Genomic DNA, 22320 nt, shown 5'->3' on the forward strand with positions numbered 1-22320 from the left:
CCAAACTGTGCGCATGCATGCCCATGCCCCCCCCGTGTCGGTTTTCGGTCTTCCAGGGGAAGAGGGAACTCTGCCAGCTTGGACTTTTGCACCTTCGACGTTTCCATTCACGGGAGTCTGTGGAAGTAGTCAATTTGTCAAACACCCTTTAGCAAGCATTTACACTTTTGGCGCCGCCCTCGTGAGTCTTATCAAGCCACGTCTGTCGCGCGCTTCCCGGCGGCGTTTGTTGGCCTGCGTCCGCGGGTGCGTTTTCGAAACCCGTTGACATCGGGAGAGCATTTTCGCTCTCTATCTTGGTATTCTTCGTCCTCCAGATATTTCTCTCTAACTTTCGGCCCAGTGTCTTGACGGATTATCAATGTGCAGGGCACGCGACGAGTCATTGTTTCGTGGCTCGCTCAGGGTGCGACACCAGCTCCCCTTATCCGCTCGTCTGGCTCCTTAGCTCCGTGCCCACTTTCCGTTCTTCGCAGTCCGTCCTCATCCGCATTTCTCCACCTCTCCTCCCACGCTGCTTATTTTTCCCGTTTATCGTGTTGTGAAGCTCTTCGCCAGCGTTTCTTCGTTCCCTGGCACTAGGGGGCTGCTGCATGTGTGCATCAATGCAGGGCTCTAGCTTGACGGAAGAGTCTATCCATCATGGATGAATGCGTGTGGTTTTAACTTCAGTTGAGTGCAGAGCTGTCTTCTTGGTGTCCGATTTTGGCTGCGTGGCACGGCTGCGTGAATCCTGGTCTGGAGTGCTGCGTGGCATATCAGCTATAGGTTCGAACTCGTTTCCGCGCATAAACCAGTTTCTTTTGGTAACTTGTTCCTACCCTCTCTTCGACATCTTCACTGAACCATTGCTGGCGACATTGGACCCTTCTACCGGCTTCTTCGCCGCTGCTGTTCCCACCGATCACCGAAGTCCTCAAAGGACGACCCCGGTGTGATCTGTACTTCGTTCCAGCTCCATCGAGGGATAAAACCATGGCAGACTCTTCTCAGGGTGACGTAGGCAAAGGTGAGCATTTCAAATCACCTTGCCGCGCTCGCGATATCTTCGTTTCCTACCCGGGATGCGCTCGCGCGACTTCCTGGGACGCGATGGCCGCCGCAGGCCTGGTAGCCGCCGAACAATCCGCACTTGCACGTTAGACTGGTTCTACCTCGCTACCGTCACTCGTGGTTGTCTGGATGGCTGCACACTCTTGATACAGGCGGATTGCCAGGCGCGACCTGACATCAGCGTGCGTCTTCCCGCATCTTTCTCGAGTGTGCCGATGCATGTATCGATACGCGGAGCCCTTTACTCCGCCGTTGTACGTGCAGAAAATTGCGCCAGTGCTGAGGTAGCCGTACGCCTTGCTGCGGGCCCCGCGTGGTGAGGAGGTTCAAAGTTCTGCGTCTCGCTCGACACGAGACGCAGAACTTTGAACCTCCTTGCCAACCGGCGCAGCAGCCGTGTGACACCTTGAAGGATCACGCCTCGAGCAGAACTGACGAAGGTTTGTGGTAGCTTACACTGTCCAAAGCCGTACTGTCTGGTTTGGTCTTGCAGTCCCTGGAAACTGAGTACAGTAGACAAGATTCATTATCGGCCCTTTTTCGGTGTGTGTCTCGCGGCGCACACGCGCCTGGGGTCCGCGCCTTCTCTCTGCGTGTGGAGAGTCACATGCGACTCTGGCTTCCTTCTCTCGCGCCTCAGGAAGGAGCTCCCTGCCTCGACGCGGGCGCTCGCTGCTGGTAGTCACGAACGACAACCAGTATACGCTGGCGGGCCCGGGGGCAGACGGACCCGATCGCCAGGTGTCTCCGCCGGTCTCAGAGGCGGGCGGACGCAGCTGGGGGAACGTCCTCGTGACGGCGCCGAGAGAAGGGGCGGGCGCTGCGACCGCCGGCCCGCGGGCGCTGCGGCGGCTGTCGTTTCACACGCCGGCGGCGGGACAGCTCACCAGCTCCTACGGCATCGGGTCGAGTGGCGGTCAGGCGACGCTCCTCCGCGCGGGCTCGTCGATCTTTGGCAACGCTCAAGGCATCGCCCTGACCCCCGCGGCGTCATATGCGCCTGGACACCCGGGGCTTTCCAGAGAAGCGCCCGGCGGCGTGCCGATGCACCAGCGCGAACAGAGAGGCCGCACGCATCTTCACTCCGCAGATCTTTTCGACCGCGTGAGTGAACACCGGAAGAAAACGCGAGGTCAAGTTGGCTGCCGCAGGGATCCTGCAGACAGACTCCTTCCACAACCGTTGCTCATCCATGTCTCGACCTATATATATACATACTATGTATCTATATGTTTCTATCTAGCTCTGCATTTGTATCTATATTTGTGTTCTTTATCTATAGCTGTCTATCTATATACTTATCGATCCACATTTACTTATATGTGGGCGCGTGATGAACAGGTCGCGCGCGGAGGGAAAGCGACAGAGGGAGACTCCACCACGGCTTCACCCATACGTGTTGTTGTGGTTTTTGATCACCCTCGTGGACACTGCGTCTTTGAAAACATTGTTTGGACGCTTCTCAGAGGGAAGGGCGTGCGCGCCCCTCCCTCTGAGCCGCAATCTTCCACAGAGCCCCCCCAGTGAGTCAGAGACAGGGAGACTCGCGGCGGCGAAGAAAGGTTCTCCAGCAGGACCGCAGCGTGCGCAGTCGAGGGCGGCGGAGAGCTGTGCGACTCCTCTCTTCGCGGCTCGCTTCCTTTGTTCGCTTTTGCGCATCTCCTGCACTGTCTCGGGGGGTGCCCGTTTCCTTGCATCGCGTGTTTTTAGACGAGTCCAGTGCAAAAGGCCCGCCAGTCCTGGACGTGCACTCTGCCCGCGGCGCTGGACGCGGACTCGCACACGCTGCTGACCGGTCCCCAACTCGACGCGAGTGTGGGCGATGCCTTCACCGCTGGCCCCCTGGCGCAGACGCCGGACGTGCAGCAGAAACTCAAGGCGCATTTTCCTGCCACCTGGGGCTTGGAGTACACCGAGATCGCCCCAGGCCCCGTGGACGCCGGCGGTACGGCTGCCTGCACGTGGAAGCAGGCGCGCGCCGCTCTGCACCACGCCGAGCTTCCAGGGATATGTATTATGCCTTGCACACGCAGTCAGGCTTGCACGGACCCACACAAATATGCATTTGCATATCTGCATCTATGCGTTCATCTGTATGTGTATGTGCGTCTATGCGAATAGATCTACGTGTAGTAGTATATGTCTGTGAATGTGTGTATGTATATAGGTGTGTGTGAGGGCGTGGGTATGCGTAGCACTCCCGCGTAGGCGGCGTGAGTGCGGACTCGTTCGTGGCTCAGCAGCCGCGCACGCGCGCTGGATTTCGCTCCACGGCTTGCTCTCTCTGATCTCTCGGTTTCTTCAGCGAGCGAAGTTCCAGCTCGCAGCCGCGTTGTGACGCGCCTCGGCATCGTGCTGAGTGGCGGACCGGCGCCTGGAGGCCACAACGTCATCGCGGGTCTCCACGACTTTGTCAAGACGAAGCACCCCGACTCGGTGGTTTTCGGCTTCATGGGCGGCCTCGATGGAGTCACGAACAAGAAATACAAAGTGAGTAGAAACGCTTGCCGGGATTGGGGCCGGGGGGGGGGGGGGGGTGGGGGGGGGGCAGGGGGGGGCGCGCAGGGCAGACGTTCGGTCCTCGTTGCGCTTGGCTGAATGTGGAGGCGATGCGCTTGCCCACAGGCATGACTCGATCGGTCTCTGCACACACCCGAGTGGGTGTGTATCTCTCTGGTTGGGAGGCTCAATGCGAAGCTACGCGCATGCATACACACCGTTAAATGTATGCGCATGCATTTGTGTATATATGTCTATTTACGTATGGGTGTATTCACATGTATATGTACGTATGCATGTGTGTATGGGTACGCGTTTTCGCGTGACTGCCGTTGGACAGCGCGCCCACGAGGGCGTTGTAGCGCACACACGTGCATTGAGCTGTGGTATTTTCGTTTCTGCTTTTTAGGTGACGACAGACGAGCTCATGGCGCAGTACCGCAACCAGGGAGGGTTCGACATGCTCTGGTCAGGGCGCGGGAAAGTGAACGGCGAAGAAGATCTGCAGAAGGCGAAGGAGGTGAGAAATGGGGCTTTCCAAGCGGGCGGCGCCGCGAGGCGGATGTCGATGCGTCAAGCTTGGTGGTCGCGGCCGCGGACAGTCACAGAGATACGCGTTCGCGCGACGAATCACGCGTCTATCGTCCGATGCCGCTCCTGCCCTCCAAAATGTGCAGTGCTCCACTGTGCGACGAGCCGCGGGCAGCGAGGCGGTGTGTGTCTCTGTCTGCTGTTGGGCACTCGTCGTCGCTCGTCTTACCGTGTCGCGTGGTTGCTCGCGATCGTCTTTGGATGGCGTTTCTCGGTGTTTCTTCTCGTCTTCTCTCGCTGGCCTTCAACGGCGCCTGTCCCTCGGAGCGTCTCTTGGCCTCGCCTATCTCGCACCCACGATGTGGTTCTGCACTCTGCGACTACCCCTCCTAGCACTTTTTTTGATTCATGTCTGGTTTTTCGGCTGACGGAGGCGCCTGCATTACGTTCTTTGCTCTGCGCAGGTCTGCGAGAGCCTGGAGCTGCACGGGTTGATCCTCGTGGGCGGCGACGGCTCCAACAGCAACGCGGCGCTGCTGGCTGAGTATTTCCAAGTCCACTTGCCTTCCTGCGCGGTGGTCGGGGTCCCCAAGACCATCGACGGCGACTTGAAGAGTCCGCTCATCGAGGCCTCCTTCGGCTTCGACACGGCGGCGAAAACATACTCGGAGCTCATCGGAAACCTCTGCACTGATGTCAACAGCTCGCAGGTAATCGCAGGCAGCTGAGGAAGCGCGCGGCAGGACTTCGAATGCAGCGTGACCATGTACCCCGCTCTGTGCTTCCTCAGCAGAACTTGCTGAGCTCTGCGCGCCCTTCGGCTGCATCGTCGGCGGCACATGCACGAACAGACAGTCACGCAGGCGCCCTGCGTGCAAATGTAGGCCGGGCACAACCTAAACCCGCATTCACTGATCCATCTATCTATACCTATCTATATCTTTCTATATATCTATATGCATCGTGTATCTTTTTCCTACTTATACGTACATGTCTATATCTGTGTATGTGCATTTATGTGTCAATATCTGTGTATATCTATTTTCGTCTGTCTGTCTTTACCTCTAGCTGTCTATTCTCTATCTGTCTATCTGTATCTATGTATCTATGGATGTATATCTACTCGTATCTATGTGTATCCATCTGTCCATCTATCTATCTATATCCATTTATATGTGTCTGTGTCTGTCTATCTACGCCCGTATCTATCTACTCATATGTATGCGTGCGTCTCTGCAGACAACGTATCACTTTGTTCGCGTCATGGGGCGGAGCGCTTCGCACTTGGTGTTGGAGTGTGCGATGCAAACACGCCCCAACTTGGTTTTCATCGGCGAAGAAGTCGATGAATCCAACATGTGCCTGGCGGACATCGTGAAGCAAACTGCAGACCTCGTCATCAGCCGTCTGGATGCGGGGAAGCGCTACGGTATCATTCTCCTTCCGGAGGGCTTGATTGAGTTCATTCCCGAAATGAAGCTCCTGATAAAGGAACTCAACGAAGTTCTCAGCTCCAACAACGGCGTAAGCACGCTGCGCGGCGGGTAAAAGATTCACCGCATACGCGCCCGCGACACACCTGCACGTTTGTGGTGCCCTGGCCAAACGTCTACAGTCTCAAAAGGGTGACAAGTCAAGTTTTTTCCACGGGAATGGATTCACTGACTCAGAGGCCGCGCGCTACACCCTGACGCAAATGTGCAGCTATGTGTGTATATGTCGGTATCCGACTGTATATATCGAAATATTTATATGTATGGATGAAGATACACGGGCAACTCTAGTAGTCTGCTTCCTGTCTCAGAGACACATATGCCGCTACATATACACACTCGCATGCATGTGCATCTCTTTAATCGCGTACTAGATGGTAGTCAGTCATGTGGAGGCGTTTTGGCTGGTTATTCAGGAATTCTCGCCGGACAAACTGAAGCAGTCTCGCCATGTGTGGGACTACCTCCCTGAGATGATCCAAGACCAGCTGATGATGGATCGAGAAGCCACTGGATACATCCAAGTAAGTCAGCTGCCTACAAATATACATATATACATTCATAAATATGCATATATACGTGTATGTATCTACATACCTTCACGTACAAATATAAGCAACCAAACATGCGTAGGGGTTTGCGTATGTACGAGCGGATACGGGATTCATGAACTCAGATGTAACTGTCAGGTATTTGCTCCCAATGATGAGGGAAGTCGTTGGTGCGCGCAGGGACTTCCGTGGGTGCCTGTATGCAAACATTATATATATGCTCATGTGTGCTTTCCTGTCGAGGCTGTTTTCATTTCTTTCCACTGCTTGCGGGGGCGGCGGCACGCGTTTTTCTGTTTGTAGGTGGCGAAGATTGCGACAGAGCGTCTGTTGATTCTTCTTCTCGAGGCCGAGCTGCAGAAGCGCGGCTACGACCCCGACAGTTGGAGCTTCATGCCGCACTACTTTGGCTACGAAGGCCGCTGCGCCATGCCCTCCAACTTTGACGCAAACTACTGCTACTCTCTAGGATACACCGCTGGTAGGGGCTCGACGCGTTTCTGTGCTTCGGCATGCGTGCATGTGCACCCGCGCCTAACCAGATGCGCGCATGCATCTGTGCAGATTTACGCGCTCAGATATTCAGGCGTCCGTGTGCGTAGAGAGAGGTGGTGTCAAAACGCCGCCTGCTGTCGCGGGCGCAGAGGTTCGGCTCCTAACACACACATGCACGTATAGACATATATATATGTATATATGTATGCATGTATGACGCAGGTGTGCTGGCGGAGAAGGGGAGGAACGGCTACATGTCGATTGTGAGGAACCTGGATCAACATCCTTCGCTGTGGACGCCGGCGGGCGTGCCGTTCACGAAGATGATGTATATGAAGCAGGACGCACAGGGCAAGGACTTCCCCGCGATTGTGCGCTCGCTGGTCGACTTGAACGGCCCTCTCTTCAAGGTGTTTTGCGAGGTAAGTCTTTCTGCCGCCGCCCGCGACAGCCCTTTGCTCCCAACTCGTCTTCCTTGTCGCCTCGCGCATCTTTTCGCTGCACTCGCTCGGCCGTCGCTCTGGAATCTCTGAGCCAGCCTCCGTTTCTGCGCCTCTCGAGGCCGTTCCTCTCTCTCTCGAGTCTAGCGGAGGGGGGGGTGGTGGGGGGGAAGACGCGGACCTCGTCGCGTCATGCGCGCGGTCGGCTCGGTTCAGGGCTTGCTCCGTGGGAGATTCTTTCGCTGCTGCGGCTCGAGTGATCGCGTGGCGAGGCATTTTCTGTTTTCAGGTGCGCGACGAGTGGAAGCTGAGTGACGTCTACAGAGTGCCAGGGCCGATTCAGTTCGCAGGCGTGACAGCCGATGAGCCCTGCTACGCGGTCATGATTCCGTCCGCAGAAGATCTGCTTTCGGGCGCCGACCCGCGAGCCAACATCGTCTCCGTAGGTGTTTTGAACTGCGAGAGGTCGAGGCCCTCGCGAAAACGCTCTCACCAAGCCGCTCCTGTCTAACTCAACTCGGGGATTCAGTGCGGGGGTTCCGTGTTTCCAGCTTGTGCCGCTACTTTCAGGAGCATATACCGCTGAAGTCGATGACCTTGTGTGTTCACTCAAGTTGAGTAAACTCTCTTCTCTGCATGTACTCATGCAACCAACCGCCGCCGCTTCCCCGGTTTTCGTTTTCGTTTTCTGTCGCGGCGTGGCTTTCGGGCTGCGTGGACTCTGCGAGCTTCTTCGCCTTCGCACGTGGTCTGGTGGCGTTCAGCCGTTGCATGCAGTCTCATGTGCGTGGCTGAGACTTCCCGTTTCCCGTCCTCAAATCACCCTGTTTCTTTGGCACTCCATTTAGTCTTGGTTTCGCGGTGTTTTGCGTGGTTTTTGTTTTCCCGCAAATTTTTTCTGTTTGTTCACTGCGCACCTCGCGAGCTTCCTTTTTTTGCAGAACCGGGGCGTGGTGCAGAAGGAGCTGGGGACGTACTCGTCGCTACAGCAGCAGCGTCTGTTGTTTCTGCCCTCGCTGCCGCCGATTTGCCAGGACAAGAAGGCGCGCGCGCGGCCTTCGAAGCAGATGTTCTGCAAGGACCCGTACACGCAGCGGCAGGTCCTGATGCACTATCCGTATCTCTCCAACAGCTCGTTGTTTTTCCTCCACGACGTAGGGCACGACAAATACATTCCGCCGATTGGCTTCGGTCTGCGCATCGGCCTCGTCTTCATCTCGCGACAGTCGCCCGGCGTGGCGAACGTGCTGTGGGGTCTCCACGAGCGCCTCAAGTTGGTCCAGGGGAAGTGCATTGCCTTCTTCGGCTTGAACGGCCTCGCCGATCGCAAGTACCTCGAAATCGAAGACGAGGATCTCGAGCTCTTCAAAAACCAGGGAGGCTGCGAACTCATTGGGCGCTCGACGAGCCACTCGCTCGGCAGCCGCGAGATGCAAGAAAAAGTCAGACAGACCTGCGAGGCCATGAACCTCGACGGCCTCGTCATCCCCGGCAGCGCCTTCGCCATGTCTGAAGCCGCCCTCCTCGCCGAGTACTTCCTCGCCAAACAGTGCAGAACTTCCGTCATCGGCATCCCCGCCACCGGTAAAAAAATGCCCAGAGGGGAGGGGAGGGGAGGGGGGGGGGGGGGGGGGAGAATTAAAATAACCAAGCACGCGTGCCTCTGCACGTCTCATGTCACTTTTGACACGCACACGTGTGCGAAGTCAGTTCCTCATATATGTATATATATATATGTTTGTATACGTGTGGATATATGCATACATATATAGGCATAAATCTCCGCATGTATTTATATGTCCACATATACACACGTGTATGTGTACGCCAGCATCTGTGTTTGTATATATTATACATATTTGCACATGTGCTTGTGTAGGTAAATGCATGTGTAAATAGATGTTTTTGTAAAATTAGGCATGACAGATTTGAAGAGGCATGTCCCGGTTTTTGCCTGATACGGTTTCAGGCAGTAACAACTTGAGCGGCGAGTTGATTGAGACTTGCATCGGGTTCGACAGCAGCACGAAAGTCTACGCGTCGCTCATCGGGAACGTTCTCACAGATGCCGCTTCGATGCCCAAGTACTGGCACTTCGTCCGCCTCATGGGACGCCAGCCTTCACACGAGGTAAGACCCCGAAAACCAGATTTTTTCATTTTCATCAGCTCCACACACAGTTTCATATATATATGTGAATAGATGTTTTCTTCATGGATATGCATGGTGGTATCTTTATATATGCAGATACATACATGCATACATACATCAACAAACATATATATATGTATATGTATTATGTCACTGAAGAGTATGCCTCACACACACACATAAGTATAAGCTCTTTTTTTGTGGATGTGGACATCCAGGTGCACTGAAGCCGCGCACCTGCGCCTACGTGTCGCGCGCTTTCCTATGTGGGTGTACCGTGCCCTCGCAACTTGGAAAAACTTGGTTTTTGCGAGATTTTTGTGCTTTTTCGTTCGCAGGTCCTCGAGTGTGCGCTGCAGACGCATCCTAACTTTGTCATCATCGCAGAGGAATACGGCGCTGCGGACAAGACGCTGCTGCACGTGGTGCAGGACATCGCCGACGTAGTCTGTCAACGCGCAGAGATGGGGCGGAACTTCGGAACTGTTTTGATACCAGACGCGCTGCTCATGCACCTGCCCAACATGAAAATCCTCCTTGCGGAACTCCGCAGCATCTTGAAGGAGGCGAGTGCCAAAGGCGAAATGAAGAAGGCGCAGGTAAGCCGCACACGACAAACACCAACTTGCCAGACGCTCCCGGCATGCAAGCACATATATATGTATATATGTATCTATATATATATGTATATATATTTATAAGTGGTTATCTATTCGCGAAACCGTCTCTGTGTTGTGATGCGGGCTTTCATAAATGCCTACGCGAGTGCACCGTGCCCCCCCCAAATAGATCTGCCTCAAAAAAGCTGGAAATATTGCTCTGCATGTGTTGGCTGCTATATATATTCATATATGATATAATACAGTTGTATTTGTACAGTGTGTGCACAGCGGATTCTGGCTATACGCTGAGGACTGACACGTGTGTCACGAATATTTAAATGCAGTTGCATGCTGTTGATAGGCTTTGTAGTCGGATTCGCTTCTGTAGTTTGGCGCAGGCGCCGCCAAGGCGAGCCCGTTGTGCGAGGCTGCATGCCCCCACGCACTCGATATATGCGCGGACGCTTTTTATTTTACATTTACATTTATTTTTTTTCAGCAAGACTTGAACGACATCTCAGATGAGAATTGCCCCGCGAACTCGTGGCGGAAGCGCCTGACGCCGTGGAGCGCCGCGCTGTTTCGCACTTTCCCCAAGTTCATTCGGCGCGAGCTGCTTCAAGTCGACATGGGCGAGGTAAAAGCGGCTATCGCTTCCGCGCGAGAATCATTTGCGCGGCATGCATGCACAGAACCTCTAGTAGATGGAAGTACTTGTATGTATCCACGTATACATAAATATTATATGTATATATAGGCGTATGCATGGGAGTTTGTGAGTGTGAGGTTGTCGCGGCAGCTGGAGCGCCGCGCGTTGTAAATGAACTTTTCTTCGTCTCTCAGGTTCGCTGAGACTTCTGAAGACAGGGACGTGCTGTCGTAAACAGTGAAGGGCACATATCTCGCTCTCTCTCTCTCTCTATATATATATATATATATATATATATATATATGCGCGTGTGTATGTTTTTTTATCTGTTTGTACACAAGCGCGCACTCGCCGGGTTCGAATAGGTATATGTACATATGTATGCATATTACGTCTGGGTCGTTTTCGTCAGTTGTCTGTGCATGCGTGCTGCATACATGACGCCTTCAGATTCGATTCGAGCGCTTGGAGACAGAAGAGCTTCTAGCGCAGATGGTTAAGGAGGAACTCGAGTACCGAAAATCCGTGGGACGGTACAGCGGCAAATTCCAGGCGGTCACCCATTTCTTCGGCTACCAAGGTCGTTCCTCCATGCCTTCCCAGTTCGATGCAAACCTCGCGTTCGCGTACGGGTGAGCCAGTCAGCCCAGCGGGGCTTTACCAAGAGGCGCACACGCTCGCCTTTCAGGCCGCACGTCCCTGTCCTGTATGCATCTATATCTATCTAAATCTATCTCTTTCTCTAGTTATCAATCGATCTGTCTATGTCTGGCTGTATCCATCTCTCTGTCAATCTGTCTATCTACCTGCAGCGTGCGTCTGCATCTTCTTCTGTCGCTGGGCGGCAACTTGGAAGCGAAGGGGACCAGCCGTGCTTGCGCCTCCGCGTCCGTGTTTCTCAGAGGCCTACGAGGCTGTGCGTCGCGGTGTTCTCTCTTTCCTCTCTCGCTCTCTCTCGCCCTGGGACCGATGACCTCGCGCACGCCCGATTCCTGGACTGTTTTTCTTTTCAGGCACTTGGCATCGATTCTTGTCGAGTCGGGCGTGACAGGCCACTGCTGCAGCATTCGCGGGCTCTGCGGTCCGGTTTCTGATTGGCATTTGGGCAGCATTCCGTTTGTGACGCTGATGAAGCTCGTGCCGACGCCGCAGGACAACCCGACGTTCGCTGCGAGCGACTCCGCGCTGCGCAACACCGCGACAGACATCCGCCAGCAGCGCTCAGTGATGACAGACTTGCCCGTGATTCCCAGCGCCGAAGTGAACCTAGAGGGCAAGGCCTACAGGTGCGCGCTGCGCGGCGAGCCTCAAGCGTGCTCAGAGAGAGGGAGGGGGCGAATGACACAGGCAATGAGCGAGACAGGCACGGACAAAGAGACTGACGGAAACAGACAGAGAGAGACTGACAAACACAGACAAAGAGAGACTGACAAACACAGACAAAGAGAGAAAGACAGACACACAGAGAAAGATACAGAGAGAGATGGAAAGCGCCAGGCAGAGACAGACACAGAGAGAGGCAAAGAGAGAGAGACATATCGACAGAGAGAGACAGAGAGAGGGGGAGAGAGCTTCGTCTGGGTGCAGCCGCAGCCGGCTTGGGGTGTTGAGCCGTGACGACGCAGACGACGACGGAGGGGCGCGCACTCCGCCGCGGGGTCACGTGAACCGACCTGGCGGTAGGCACAGCAGCTGCCGCGTGGATAGGCGTAGAAACGGAGTCAAACACGACGAGGAAAGCTGCGATTCGTTGCCCTTTTCAGGTGGATGAAGACGGCGGCCGAACAGTGGACGCTGGAGGACCGTTTCTGCAATCCAGGCCCCATCCAGTTCACAGGTACCAGTCTCGAGAATGACTTGTGTCTCTGCGCTAGCGTCTGACTCGGTTTCTCTCCTTTTCTCTCGTTACGTTTGCCTGCTCTCGCCGCCCGGGTCCTTCCGGCGCTCTTCAGTCGCGCATCGAATGATTATCTGCGCCTCATTTCTCGTTTGGCTCCGCGGCGTTATCGACTGCGTTTTTTCCTCCCAGACTGGGCTTCCTTCGAGGCTTCGCCTCGCAGGTTGCTTCGCGCGGGTCGTGTCTTTTTTGTGTTTCGCAGTCACACTCCGACGTCCTGCCCTAAAACCTAAACCTTAACACTCCCCCTCCCGCTTGTGCGTGACCGTCCATTTGATTTTCTTTTTTTTTCCTCGCAGGCCCTGCGGCGAATTTCTTCAACCGCGAGCTGTTTGAGGAGCAGGCAGAGTACTTTGACATGGTGTGCCGCGTGGAGTGCTACACGAACATCCTGAAGCAGACTTGCACGTTTGGCGTCTCCGACAGCTTCCTGAAGAACGCCTACGTGTCGCTCACGGGGCTCCTGATGCTGGCGTTCCATCCCGACGAGCTGACCAGCCGCCTGCCGGCGCTCTCCGTAGGGGACGAAGACGCGCAGGCGCGCGAGAACGCAGGCACCGCCCCGTCCTTTGCGCCGCTGAGAAGTGGAGATATGCTCTCCTCGGGCTCCTCGAGATTCTTCAAGCGAGAGCTCACGATGCAGCACGGCGGCGCGAACGACTTCAGCTGAATCACCGGTCTCGGGGGCGTGGCCTTCGTGACCCTCCCTGCGTCCACGTCCACGAAATCCAGGAATCTTTTGGAGCACATGGATGTAATTGGATACATGCACACGCAAAGAAGGACCCGCAGAAAAGGGGAAATGGACGGAGCCACTTTTGGCGCCTGCGGACAGTGCCGTTTTCGCTCCAGATCCGTGCGTGTGTTTCTTGTCTGCGTGAATTTTTCCTGCGAAGGGGCGATTCACTTTGCAAATGACCTTCCTCTTTTAGATTTGCAATGGCGCGGGTGTCTTCGCTCCACGGGCTTCAGCCGGTTGCGGCGACACAAGTCGGAAGTGATTCCTCCGTCCGAGCAGGCTACTCATCTTTTTCAGATTATGAGCGTTTCTTTTTGTGCGCGGGTTTTTCCTCGTTTTTGCGTTTTTTTTTTAAAACGGCCGTGCGTGTGCGTTTTTTTCGTCCTTGCGTTTTCTTCACGCCGTTGCGCTTTTTATTCTCCGTTGCGCCTCTTTTTTTTCGTGCCGTGCGGGGGGTGGCACACGCACATCTTACGCGTCGTCTCGCGTCAGGAGTATCGCCGCCCGCGTGTCTTGAGACTGGCAGGCGCGGCTGTTACGACAATCAATCGAGAAAGGGAGCTTGACTATGGCGCTCTCGCCTGCTAGCGCGAGTCGTGTTTCGGAGTGTGTGACCCCCCTGAAGTGAAGATTTAGCGTAGAAAAACGGCTACTCAGAGAAACACACGCTTCCGCGGCGCCAGAGAGAGAGAGATCGCCCGTAGCAGGGTATCGTACCAGCGCAGCAGGCGGAGGAAAAACGGATTCCGCCGAGTTTCACACGACTCGAGGCAGACACCCCAGCACACAGCCGCTCACGACGAATCGCCGCGTTGTTATGTGTGGGAATGGTCGCGAAGAGAGCGAACATGGGAGGAAATAAGGGGCTACGGGGTAGAAAGCCATACGGGGTAGCATGCGAGAGCGCGTCAGCTGACAGCGGATTTATGTGCGCTGTGTACTGACTGTGTGTGTAGGTGGCGTTTAGCAGTTTGAAATACTGAAACACACACCGGGTTAGGCGCTCGGTAGAAGCTCAATCGGGCTGGGAGGGGGCAGGGAGGGTGGGGGGGGGGGGGGCGGAGGGCGAGTTGGGAGGGCTACCAGGCCCCTCGACAGCCTGTCGCGGGGGCGGAGCTGCTCATGAAGAAGGCTCAGAAGCGGAGACAGACCCACACAACCAGCTGCGTGCTTCCTAACTCCAGACGAACGTTCAATCTCGGGAGAGACGCAAATCCGCGAGGCAGGATCTCTTTATCGAGTTTGTATCTTAACAAGGGCACGGGTGCACCCCGACAACGAGCTGCAAACCAGGGCGCCACAGAAGGAAGGAAGAAACAGCCGCTCTCGCGAGAACACCCGAACGGGCTCTCGCCGAAGAAGTTTCTAGGAATGGCCAACGCACAAAAAGCGCCCTAAGGGGCCTGGATTGACGCACGCCGACCGGCAGTCCGCCGGGTGGAGCAGGTCGCCTACACATGCTGTGCACGTTGCTTCCTACCACCGCGGGATTCACAGTCTTGCCGGGTCTGAACGCAGGCGGAGCTCCCAGATGCGGCTCATCTCAGAGTTCGCCTGCAGCTTCACAAGAAATCGATGTCAGCGACAGGTCTTCTGCTTGCCGCCCGCTACCCTGAAGGCCTCTGCCTGGCCCCTCCAGCGCCCCCCCCCTTCCCTTTCCCCCCCAGCGCGGCAGCCGCCAGTAGGCACGCCGCTTGGAAGCTCCGGGCGCTCCCTCGTGTCCTCCACAGACATTCCAGCTGCTTTATCCAGCCACGCGACTTCGTCGCGAGCTCTGTAAACACGCTCTCCATGTGCATTTCCGCTTTGCACGCCACATAAAAACCCACAGATTGAGGCCTGGAGGCTCCATGCCGCTGCACTGTACAAGTGGGCAATGCGCAGAGTCTGCCACTGGCGCGTTTGCTGTCTCCACGGGCGCCCCACCAGCCGCGCGGATCCAGTTTCCTTCCCGCAAGACCTTCTCCTCTGCATGAAGCCAGCCACGTCTGCTTCGCCCGCGCTGCATTTGTGGCTGTTCGGTGACAAAGCTTGTACCCTGGAATCACCGAGATCTGCGGCACTAGCGTTCGGCGTAGTTGCCTGCCGTGGTACAGAGCCGCCATGGCTCTGTCTCAGTTTTCCAGTCACATCCGCCCACTCCGCGCTCACCCATGAATCCCTCACTAAATTACGACTGCATAATGTACGCAGAAAGACAAAATGCAACACGAGATATCCAATGACTGAGACTTCCCTGCGTTCCGTACTCCGGCGCTGTTTCACACAAGACGAAGACTGTTTGTTCTCGTCGCTTCAAACCCTCTGCATTCATTTTTCTTCCTAAACTCCCTTGTAAGCGGGCTCGTGTGCAGACAAACACACGGCAATAAAAAAAAGAATCAATGTCCCGTGTCTCCTTCAGTACACGCATGTGTTCACGAGGCATCTTTAGACGCAACTATGCAGGCCCTCCTGTGCACACACTCCGATTCTAAACACCACCGAGCTCAATACGCGCTGCGGCTCAGTTTGTGCGGCGCGCACACTCTCATTTCCTTCCTCGCGAACTCCGGGGCGAAAGAGATGACGCACGAGCATGCGTCTGTAACGACATCTGATCTGTACATTGGGATAATCTGCAACAAGGCAAAGTCCCGCGCTCACTTCAGACGGCGCAAACCGAAACCGACACGCACGTTGGTTGCTCTAGAAGCTTTTTTCCGCAGCACACGTCTCTCTGAAGAACTCTGCGCGAGGAGGCACGATCAGGATATAATGGAGAAACATAGAAACAGTTCCAATCATACAAGTCTGTCCACATATGAACCGACGCACAGCTGTGCAGGCCTATATAGTCGGACGCAGCAATATGAGCTCTTGTGAGCATGTAGATTCATCGGGTCCTGGGCATCGCCAAGCCTATGCGCCACACGCAGTCTTCCCGCAGGGACCTCCGCTACGGAACAGCGGCCGAGAGAAAGTCAGTGGACGCAGCACGAGCGAGAGGGAAAACACGGAAACAAAACGGCTCAAGGCAGGAAGCAAAACAGCACAGCATGCGTCCGTCGAGAGCGGTGGAGGCAGACCAGCAAAGAATAACTGCAAGAAAAAGGAAACGCAGCCCGCGAACGAGGCCAGCGGAGGCCGGGAGTGCGTAGAGAGCGACGGCACGTTAGCCTGACCACGAGGAGGCTGAGGACCCAGGGGACGCCGGCAGCCACGGCGAGTCCGACGACGCGTTGGCTTGACCTTTTAGCGCAGCGTGTCGCCCCCAGAGAGAAACCAGATGCTGGAGCGAGTCGCTCTTCCGAAGATCCTCAAGGTTCTTCGCGCTCTGCAGAGCGTGCAGCAAAGCCCCGCGCCAAGTTGGGAAGCTGCGCGAAGTCGTATTCGCTGAACAAGAAAAGGACAACCATGCACATGCAGAGGCAATTCCTCGCCGGATGGGGATAATGAAATGAAAACCGGCACATCCCACCGAAGGGAGGGCCTTGCAAAAGAACAAAGCTACTCCATATATACGCATGCACATGAAGCAAACACGCTTACAAACATGCGCGCTAGACAAATATAAACATATATATACACATGTACATATAAATATATAGATACATATATATATGTATAGCTGCACCGCAGAGTGTTCACCATACGCTTCCCTCAGCACGTTTGGAAGGCAAAACAACGATGTGCGTATCAGAGAGTGAGGACGCATGCGTTGCCTTTGGGCTCGGGACTACGGTCTGCGCTCTCCGTGAGTACCTGCAGTGTCGAGGCGCCGGTCTTCCTGCTCGGCGATCAGGTCCTCGCTCGCGGAGGCCGGGCGCTCTCCGTCGGCGTCCGCGCGCCTTTCCCCGTCTCCCCGTATGGGCGGCCGGGGCCACGTCGCGAGTTTGACCTTCCCGGCGAGAGCTGCGAGGCGTCTCTCGAGGCTCTCGCTGTGCGCCTCGTCTCTGTCGCTCGAGTCCAGGCGCGCGGGGACGCGGGTGGGGTCGGCGCTCTCGAGGTCGTCCTCCCGTGAGCTTGTCGTGTCCCTCTTCGCGGCCGGAAGCGCGTCAGTCTCTGCATCGCCCCCTTCCGCGCGCTCCGCGTCCTGAACGTCTTGCACGCGCTGGAGGAGCTGCGGCGCGGTGGTCGCGAGGAAGCCCTGGAGCGCGCGGCGCAGCGCCATCGCGGTCAGGGGCCTTTCAGGGTCTCCTTCACCCTCGCCGAGGACGACACTCCCCTCTTGGGTCTGGCGCAGCGCAGCGAGGAGCGAGGCGATACCCGCCGTTCGCGCCGCGGCGCCGGTCCTGCTCGCGGAGGGCCTGGCGCCGTCGGTGCCAGCGACCTTCTTGCTCAGCAGCTGCCTCAGCAGGGACTCCACGTCTTTGCGCGCGCGCTTCCGCGTCGAGCAAGGTGGCGCCGCCGATGAGGCGCCGGAGGCGGCCGAGATTGCCGGGAGCCCTGGCGCGCAGCAGCCGACTAGAGCGCGCTCAAGGCTTGTCTCAACCTCACGCTCTTCTGGCTCGCCGCTCTCATCGCGGCGCCTCTCTCCTAGATCGGAGCGTGCGCCTTCTTCCGAGGCGCTGGCGGGCGGCGGCGGGGATTCTCCTCCCACGGCCCGCTTCGCTCTCCGCAGACTGTCTGCCTGCATCGCCGATGCTGTCTCATCCGTCGCTCGGCTGCGCAGCCACGTGCGTTCGTCCACCACTCTCTCTCGGAAGGCGGCCGCGCGAGCCTGCGAGTCGCACACGGCGCTTCGCCAGAGCCTCAGGCGCCTGACCAGCTGCGTGAGATGCGCAAAGACCTCGCGCGGCGCCGAGGCTGAGCGCGGCAGCAGAAGGAGAACCTCGCGAAAGAGCGACGCGAAGGTGAGGAGCGCGGGACCCTTTGTAGACCGAATGCGACAGAGGTAGTTGAGAGCGTCGCGCAGCACGGGTAGGCTATCCTGGCAAAACTGGATCTCGGCCTCGCTCAGCCCCAGCGCCGCCATGCGATCCCGCGACGAACAGATGCGCATGAAATCCGAGAGCACCGCGGCTATCACCTGAAGCGTTGAGACACTCAAACAGGGTATCTGCGCCTCAGCGGGTCCGGCGCGGGTGTCCGCGGCCACGGCGACCAGCAGCCCGTCCCCGCTTTCCTCGCCTTGGCGGCGTTCCGTCTCTCGACTGGCGCTGCCTCTCGAGTTCCCGTCGCCCGTTTCTTCGCAGCTCACGCTTCTTTCCTCTGGGTCCGCGCACACTCTGTTTTGGGCTTCTGCGAGACACGCCGTGCGGCGCAGCGCCCCGTCCTCCGGCGCAGACTCGTGGATCCCCCTCGCGCGGGACGCACGCGGAGAAAGCGGAAATGCGCGCGACGCGCAGGCGTCTCTGTACCGCGCGAGGAGGTCTTTGCTGCCTTGGAGCAGGTAGGCAGAGAGAGGGATCTCGTTTTCGCGCTTCCGCTTTTGGAGGTATCGCAGGCCTTGTTCGAGGCGGAAGAGCTGGTGCTGCTTGCGCAGCTCTTCAAGGCACACACGCAGCCGCTCAATGCGCTCCTGTGTGCTCTCGAACGCATGCGCCTGCAGCAGGTCATCTTCCAAGTCCTCCTCCTCCTCGCGTTTCTCCCGTCGCTTCAGCACCGTCTCTCCGATCGAGCCTGCGTCAGACCCAGAGCCGCGACATCCTCCGCGGCAGACTGACTGCCTCTTCAGTGTGGCGCCTGCAGCAAAAGACGGCGGCGAGCACAGCGGCGACAGCGACGACACGAAGGCACCGGGGCCTGGAGAGGGCGCCGCGGAGGCAGGCGTCGACGCCAGAAGCGACGGGCAGGGCAGCTGCTGGAACGGTGAAGACGCAACTGAGGCTGTCAAGTGCGGTAAGTCACCTGCGAGCGACAGATCCGAGGCGGGCAGCAGCTGCGGAGACGAAGCCGCCGAAAAGGAGCGCGAGGACGACGCCAGCGCCTCGCTCTTCAGGACGCACGAAGGCGGAAGCGACAGAGACGGCGGAGGCGGCGGAATTGAAGCCGACGCCTGGGGCGAGGCCGCCAGCGAACCTCGGTTCTCGGAATCTGCTCGAGCGACCACTTCCTGGCGTTCAGTTTGCTCTCCGCTGTTCATCGCAGGGGCAGGTTGCATGACCTCCGCGTTAGCCGGAGACGATTTAGCCGCACCCGCAGCCCGCCTGGCGCGCCGAGAGCTTCCTGCCCCTTTCGCGAAGCCCTGCTGCCCTCGCCCTTGCTCAGCGTCTCCGTCGACGCACCTTGCGCGTCGCTTTTGGCGCGTCTCGTACACGCTGCCAGCCTCTGCGCGACTCTCGACTTCGTCCTCCCCTTCGCAGCTCTCGCGTTCGCGCTTTCGGCTCTCGCCGTCCTCGCCTCCCGCCGCGCTTCCTTCCGCATTCGTCTCCTCACCATTCTCCTCGTCCCTCGAGTCTTCTTCCTCTTCATGTCGCTTCTCTCTCGCGGCCTTGCCCCGCCTGTCGCGCGGCGCGTCGCCATCCTCCTGCCTCTCGGCGAGAAGGGCAGCGGCCGCACGGCTCTCGACGCGCAGGCTGCGGCGGAGACCCGCGCCTGAACCCTCGGCCGCTTTCCCGCGCGCCGCTGCCTGCTGCGCACAGGCAGTCAGAGAGGGACTGGCGACCTCGCCCGCTACCGCTCGCGCTCCCACCCCGCGCGCCACCCGCGAGGCCATCGGTTTCTTCTTCTTCGGCGGGCGGCCTCGACCGCGCTTCACTGAAACTTGCGCAACGAGGGCCGGACTATGAAGTTCTTCACCGAGGCCGCGCGTCGCCGCCTCGTCTTCGGGCCCCTGGCCGTCCCGCCCTTCCTCGTCTCCGACCGCTAGTTGGGCTCCAGAGACACGCTTGGCAGCGGCGGAGGCCGCGCCCCCCACGCCCGCCGCCGCGTCCGATTCGCGCGCGGGAGAGCCGGAGGCAGGAGACGAGAAGCTTGACGCGGACGACGCAGACGGCTCCTCCGCAGTGCGTCGTGTGGCGGCGCTGTGAGTTGTTTTTTGTGAAGGACAGAGATCCGTGTTCCCGGCAGGGGAAGATGACGCGCGGGCACCAGACGGAGAGAGGGGCGCGGCGGGCGACGAGCAAGGCGACTCTCGTGCAGTCTTTGGCGAAACGCGGTCTTTCGTGTGCATGTGTTTGGCCATGATGGCGAGGCGTCGCGCAGTTGAGAAGCCGTACTTCTCAACGGCGAAGGACTTCTTCGCCGGCTCGCCATCGCGAAGAAAACGAAAAATCCACCTGCGCTGCTCGCCGTCCCACTCAATCCCCTCCTCCGCCGCGCTCGGCAGGCCGGGCGGAGCGGGACTGGCTGCGGCCTCCTCGTTCGGCCGGCGCGGACACGACGCCAGCGACGACGTGGTAGACGGAGGCGACGACGAGGAAGCGGAGGCGGCAGACGCAGGGAAGGAAGACGATGATGCCGCTGAGTCCGGGGGCGTGGCCGCAGAGGGCGAGGGATCCACGTGGCTTTCTGCGGCGGGTTTTCGCTCGCTACGGTTCATTTGCTTCGCCATGATCGCGAGGCGCCGCGCAGTCGAGAATCCGTACTTCTCTGCGGCGAACGACTTTTTCGCGGGCTGGCCGCCGCGGAAAAAATGAAAAACCCATCGCTTCTGCTCGGCGTCCCACTCCACGCCTTCGTCTTCGCCAGCTGCGGCGCCTGGAGACAACTCCGCGCACCCGCGCGCGCCGAGGGCCTCTTCGTCTCTGCGGCTTCCCGACTCGACCGACGCCGGCGAAGAGCCTGCCGAGGAGGGGGAGCAAAACGAAGACGACCGTCTGGCGGTAGACACTGACGACGGGTGCGCAGAAGGGGGAATGGGCGTCGCGGCTGAGGCTTTTCGCCGCGCCGCTCGCAACGGCAAGAGACTTGCCGCTGCCTCGCCGCTCGCGTCCCTTACTTCCTTGCTCTGTTCAGCGGAAACGGGTCCGCGACTCGACTCTCGCGCGGCTCTCGCCTCGTGCTTTGCGGAAGGCGAGCAGCCGCGGGGCAAGGCCAGGCGCGCGTCCCGGCTACCTCCGCGCGGCGGTTGTTTGCTGTTCGCGTCGCCCTCCTCGTCTTCAGGTTTCAGCTCGCTGCGCCTTGATCCTGGGGTCGCCGCCGCGGCTCGCTCTTCACTGTGCTGGTCCTCCGCGGTCGCGCGCGGCACCAAGGAGCCCGGTGAGGCACCGCAGACGCCCTCAGAGGCAGACCACTCCAGGGACTGGGGCAGAGTTTCAGCGTGACCGGCGTCGCCTCTCCGCTTCCCCACAAGCCGCGCCGCCGAGAGAGGTCCCGCCCCTGGAGCTGGCTGAGGGTCGGCGGTTTGCTTCGGTGCACCCCGTGTCTCGGGACTTTTCGCGCTCTCGCCCGCTCGCGAGTCGCCCGCGGGGTCGAGTCCACGCATCGGGGTTCGCTGGTTCTTCCGCAGGTGTGCACAAGACGGCGCGGAGGCCTCCGGCAGCTCGGCGGCGGCGTAGGCCTGGGTGTCTGCCGCTTTGCCGAGTTCTGTGGCGGCCGCTGCGACTGCGAAACTGCGTGCTCGGGTGGTTAGCAAGCACGGGAGTTGACCAGGCAGAGGCGAGGGCGGAGCGAATCCGGCGAGGCTGTCCCTCCGCTCAGCTTCCAACACGCATCGAGTCTCACGCCGCTTCGGCACCAAATCGACGGGGACGAACGCCTCCGCGTCGCACGGCCGCGAGCCTCCTGCTGAGGCCACGCGCGCGCGCACGGTTGGGCCTGCCGGCAGACTTCCCTGCTGCATTTTTGCGTCTCAGGTCTGCGCGAAGGCGCTCCACCACCGAAACAGGATCGCCTCGCGAGTTCTCCCGCGCCCGCAAAACGAAACACACAAGACAGAACGCCCTCAGGAGCCGCCGCGGCGCCCTCGCGCATATAGACTTGCGCGTGGATGTCTGGGGCGACACAGGCGTCCCTGCCCCCCCAAAAGGCCGAGCTGCGTGCGACTCAGTGCCACACGAATGAATACACGTGTGCAGTTAATGCCTAGTGGCGAGCGCCAGGGTAGCAGCCGCGAACTGCAAAAACGAAAAACAAACTCTTCCGGCACACTGGCAGTGTGTGTGCGCAGCTCGACCTGTCGAGCGAACCCTCGTTGGGCTTCCAACCGGCTATTATTGATGTTGGGAAAAACACGGATGAAGGCCGGATAAAAGACGCGGAAGGAAGACTCGGCGTCAGAAGGAGACGCGAAAAAGGTGGAAAACGTGAATTCTTTGTGCTGGGCTCGCGCGACTTGCTCTGAAAACCAAAGGGG

The 22320-nt window shown here is 58.3% G+C and overlaps 2 protein-coding genes across 2 annotated transcripts; one reads left to right on the forward strand and one right to left on the reverse strand.

The window, feature by feature from the left end:
- Positions 1-975: 975 nt before the first annotated feature.
- Positions 976-13031, forward strand: BESB_045590 (6-phosphofructokinase; the record flags this gene model as incomplete). The annotated part of the gene is made up of 19 exons (XM_029363010.1): positions 976-1009; positions 1694-2157; positions 2764-2998; positions 3374-3543; positions 3962-4072; positions 4548-4793; positions 5323-5607; positions 5993-6100; positions 6431-6608; positions 6845-7044; positions 7352-7504; positions 8004-8646; positions 9032-9192; positions 9552-9812; positions 10315-10452; positions 10915-11096; positions 11478-11750; positions 12228-12301; positions 12661-13031. 19 exons carry the CDS (start codon positions 976-978, stop codon positions 13029-13031), a joined length of 4287 nt encoding a protein of 1428 aa, XP_029220376.1.
- A 3223-nt stretch (positions 13032-16254) lies between these two features.
- BESB_045600 (uncharacterized protein) lies at positions 16255-21807 on the reverse strand (the record flags this gene model as incomplete). Its single annotated transcript, XM_029363011.1, has 2 exons — positions 16255-16475; positions 16845-21807. 2 exons carry the CDS (start codon positions 21805-21807, stop codon positions 16255-16257), a joined length of 5184 nt encoding a protein of 1727 aa, XP_029220377.1.
- Between the last annotated feature and the right edge of the window lie 513 nt (positions 21808-22320).

The sequence above is a fragment of the Besnoitia besnoiti genome, chromosome III (genome assembly GCF_002563875.1).
Source record: "Besnoitia besnoiti strain Bb-Ger1 chromosome III, whole genome shotgun sequence".
NCBI lineage: Eukaryota > Apicomplexa > Conoidasida > Eucoccidiorida > Sarcocystidae > Besnoitia > Besnoitia besnoiti.